Source organism: Micropterus dolomieu, unplaced genomic scaffold (genome assembly GCF_021292245.1).
Source record: "Micropterus dolomieu isolate WLL.071019.BEF.003 ecotype Adirondacks unplaced genomic scaffold, ASM2129224v1 scaffold_199, whole genome shotgun sequence".
Classification (NCBI taxonomy): Eukaryota; Metazoa; Chordata; class Actinopteri; order Centrarchiformes; family Centrarchidae; genus Micropterus; species Micropterus dolomieu.
In genome coordinates, this window is record NW_025744191.1 from 10001 (window position 1) to 14505 (window position 4505).

The 4505-nt window shown below is 42.4% G+C and overlaps 1 protein-coding gene across 1 annotated transcript in view; it reads right to left on the minus strand.

Annotated features, from left to right (window-relative positions):
• The window catches only part of LOC123967260 (UPF0606 protein KIAA1549-like), a gene marked incomplete at its 3' end in the record, with an annotated part of 13525 nt that extends 9029 nt beyond the window's left edge, over positions 1-4496 (minus strand). Inside the window, exons 1-2 of the mRNA XM_046043318.1 lie at positions 4475-4496; positions 3279-3487 (exon numbers count right to left, since the gene is read on the minus strand). Of these exons, the coding sequence (XP_045899274.1) occupies positions 3279-3426 (148 nt within the window). The remainder of the gene's footprint in view (positions 1-3278; positions 3488-4474) is intronic.
• Between the last annotated feature and the right edge of the window lie 9 nt (positions 4497-4505).

Genomic DNA, 4505 nt, shown 5'->3' on the forward strand with positions numbered 1-4505 from the left:
CAGATAATAAGACAGACAGATAGTAAGACAGACAGACAGATAGAAAGACAGACAGATAGTAAGACAGACAGACAGATAGTAAGACAGACAGTTAGAAAGACAGGCAGATAATAAGACAGACAGATAGTAAGACAAACAGACAGATAATAAGACAGACAGATAGTAAGACAGACAGACAGATAGAAGGACAGACAGACAGATAGTAAGACAGACAGTTAGAAAGACAGGCAGATAGTAAGACAGACAGATAGTAAGACAGGCAGATAGTAAGACAGACAGATAGGAAGACAGACAGGCAGTTGGTAAGACAGGCAGATAGTAAGACAGACAGATAGAAAGATAGACAGATAGTAAGACAGACAGATAGGAAGACAGACAGATAGGAAGACAGACAGGCAGTTGGTAAGACAGACAGATAGTAAGACAGACAGATAGTAAGACAGGCAGATAGTAAGACAGACGGACAGGCAGATAGTAAGACAGACAGATAGTAAGACAGACAGAAAGATAGTAAGACAGACAGGCAGATAATAAGACAGACAGGTAGATAATAAGAAAGACAGATAGTAAGACAGACAGACAGATAATAAGACAGACAGATAGTAAGACAGGCAGATAGTAAGACAGACAGACAGGCAGATAGTAAGACAGACAGACAGATAGTAATACAGACAGATAGTAAGACAGACAGGCAGATAGTAAGACAGACAGATAGTAAGACAGACAGACAGATAATAAGACAGACAGATAGTAAGACAGACAGACAGATAGAAAGACAGGCAGATAGTAAGTCAGACAGATAGTAAGACAGACAGTCAGATAGTAAGACAGACAGACAGACAGATAGTAAGACAGACAGACAGATAGTGAGACAGACAGGCAGATAATAAGAAAGACAAGGAGATAGTAAGACAGACAGGCAGATAGTAAGACAGACAGATAGTAAGACAGACAGATAGTAAGACAGACAGACAGACAGATAGTAAGACAGACAGAAAGATAGTAAGACAGCAGACAGACAGATAGTAAGACAGACAGGCAGATAGTAAGACAGACAGATAGTAAGACAGACAGTTAGAAAGACAGACAGATAGTAAGACAGACAGACAAATAATAAGACAGACAGATAGTAAGACAGACAGGCAGATAGTAAGACAGGCAGATAGTAAGACAGACAGATAATAAGACAGACAGTTAGAAAGACAGACAGATAGTAAGACAGATAGTAAGACAGACAGACAGATAGAAAGACAGACAGATAGTAAGACAGACAGACAGATAATAAGACAGACAGATAGTAAGACAAACAGACAGATAGAAAGACAGACAGACAGATAATAAGACAGACAGACAAATAGTAAGACAGACAGATAGTAAGACAGACAGACAGATAGAAAGACAGACAGATAGTAAGACAGACAGACAGATAGAAAGACAGACAGATAGTAAGACAGACAGACAGATAATAAGACAGACAGATAGTAAGACAGACAGACAGATAGAAAGACAGACAGATAGGAAGACAGACAGACATATAATAAGACAGACAGACAGATAGTAAGACAGACAGATAGTAAGACAGGCAGATAGTAAGACAGACAGACAGATAATAAGACAGACAGATAGTAAGACAGACAGTTAGAAAGACAGGCAGATAGTAAGACAGACAGACAGATAATAAGGCAGACAGATAGTAAGACAGACAGTTATAAAGACAGACAGACAGATAGTAAGACAGACAGGCAGATAGTAAGACAGACAGATAATAAGACAGACAGACAGATAGTAAGACAGACAGATAGTAAGACAGACAGACAGATAGTAAGACAGACAGGCAGATAGTAAGACAGACAGATAATAAGACAGACAGATAGTAAGACAGACAGTTAGAAAGACAGGCAGATAATAAGACAGACAGACAGATAGTAAGACAGACAGATAGTAAGACAGACAGGCAGATAGTAAGACAGACAGTTAGAAAGACAGGCAGATAGTAAGACAGACAGATAGTAAGACAGGCAGATAGTAAGACAGACAGATAGGAAGACAGACAGGCAGTTGGTAAGACAGACAGATAGTAAGACAGACAGATAGAAAGACAGACAGATAGTAAGACAGACAGATAGGAAGACAGACAGATAGGAAGACAGACAGGCAGTTGGTAAGACAGACAGATAGTAAGACAGACAGATAGTAAGACAGACAGACAGGCAGATAGTAAGACAGACAGGCAGATAATAAGACAGACAGGTAGATAATAAGAAAGACAGATAGTAAGACAGACAGACAGATAGTAAGACAGACAGACAGACAGACAGACAGATAATAAGACAGACAGATAGTAAGACAGACAGAAAGATAATAAGACAGACAGACAGATAGTAAGACAGACAGAAAGATAATAAGACAGACAGACAGATAGTAAGACAGACAGACAGATAGTAAGACAGACAGGCAGATAGTAAGACAGTAAGACAGACAGATAGTAAGACAGACAGGCAGATAGTAAGACAGACAGATAGTAAGACAGACAGGCAGATAGTAAGACAGACAGGCAGATAGTAAGACAGTAAGACAGACAGATAGTAAGACAGACAGGCAGATAATAAGACAACGCTCCTGTTTACCAAGGCCTAAAATCCTCCTTTAGTTGTTTGTTGCTTCCTTGGGTCCCTCGAGCGACGCTCTAAAAAATATATTCTTATAACTACTAACTGAAGACGTTTCTGACTCTGATCTGCACCAGTGGGATGTTCACTCCTCCTCTGACTTCTTTCTTTGAGTTTAAAACGGTAAATAAACAAACACGTTGATCCTCTGAGAACTATATCAGCAGACTGAAGCACAAACCTGAGAGACTTCCAGCACCTTCCAGTTCAGGTTTCAGTGAGTCTCAACACAGGCCGTTACTACGACCCTCATTACTGTTTGTTGTGGCAGCGCCCTCTAGCGGCGGGAGGAAGTCGGGTGACGTATAATAAATAGGCGTAAATAGGTGGATGACCGACCTCTTTCATTGTTTAGGTTGGAGGACGGGTTCTTTGTTGTTTTGTTGTTGTTGTGAGAAACAGATGACCTGTAAGCAGCAGAGTGGCCACGTCCTGACGTTCAGTTTATAAACTCTGGATCCTACATTTCCCATAATGCACCTGGATAGTGTCTTTCATTAAACCTTCTCTGTCAAACAGCCACGTCTTTCACACAGGCTGGGGCGGCACAGAACCAGAACCAGGACCTGTAGCAATTAAAATCAGTGGAAGGTCCCTTTAAAAACTTACCTGCAGCAGGTGAGCTCGATGTCACCATGGAAACCAGCGTGCCGGCAACCAGCAGCATCACACCGAGTGTGCGTCTGCACGCTGACGTTCTGGAGTCCATCCCGGTCCTGGTCCTGAAACTGGGGTCAGGCGGGATCAGAGCGTCCATCGTCCTCAAAGGGCCGCCGGTCTGATCCCGGTACAGAGAGGCGAGGGCCCATCAGGAGGACCTGAACCGCATGAGAAGATTATTAAATATCCAGCTGCAAAGCCATATTTCATTTAATTAGGGACCAGCAAGACCAGGACCAGAGAGACCAGTGAGACCAGGACCAGAGAGACCAGGACCAGTGAGACCAGTGCGAGAAGTGAGACCAGTGAGACCAGTGAGACCAAGACCAGAGAGACCAGGACTAGAGAGAGCAGGACCAGTGAGACCAGTGAGACCAGGACCACGGAGGTCATGTTCTTGGTCACACAGTACAGATCCTTTATTGTTCTCTGATGTTGTTTATTCTTTTGTATTTTTATGTTTCTGGTGTATTTCTACCTTCTCTTTATCGTAGCAAAGCAGATTCACCAAGTTTGTACAACTACTAACACGGGGAGGTTTCAAATACATGTAGTACTGTAGAGGTAGAATGTAACACTGTGAAATACTCAAATAAAGTACCTCAAAATTTTACTTAAGAACAGAGGAAAAGTACTTTCCACCAGTAGAGCTTCTGTCCTGACCTAATGCTTCAGCTCTAATGAACTTATTATAATAAAACATATCAAATACATAAATAACAAATATGTGATAATTATTAGCTACTAAATATCAAATAAATAATAATAAGAAATAGACTAAGTGTTTCTTCGTTTGGACCGGGAGGATCCAGGATCAGGATCACAAACTGAGTACCTGCCCCAACCCCCCCAGACCCTCCAGACCCCAGAACCAGAGGCCCCTGACAGCTCAGAGCTGAAACAAACAGTCAACCAACAAATACAGGATCTGTGCCTCAGTAAACTGGATCTGTGGGGGCCGAACAAAACCGGACCTTAGAGGTCCAACAGCTCTGAATAATCAGAAAACGAATGCAGAATAATAAAATAATTAAACCCTCGTTAATATTTCCTCTGGCACCAGCTCAGTCCTGCCTCTCTGCCCAGGCCCTGGTCTGGCTGGTTCCGGCCCTGCTCAGCTAACTGTGTTTCCAGGCCGATCGCACCTCTGCTGTCCTGGCTCGGCTCAGCACGGCT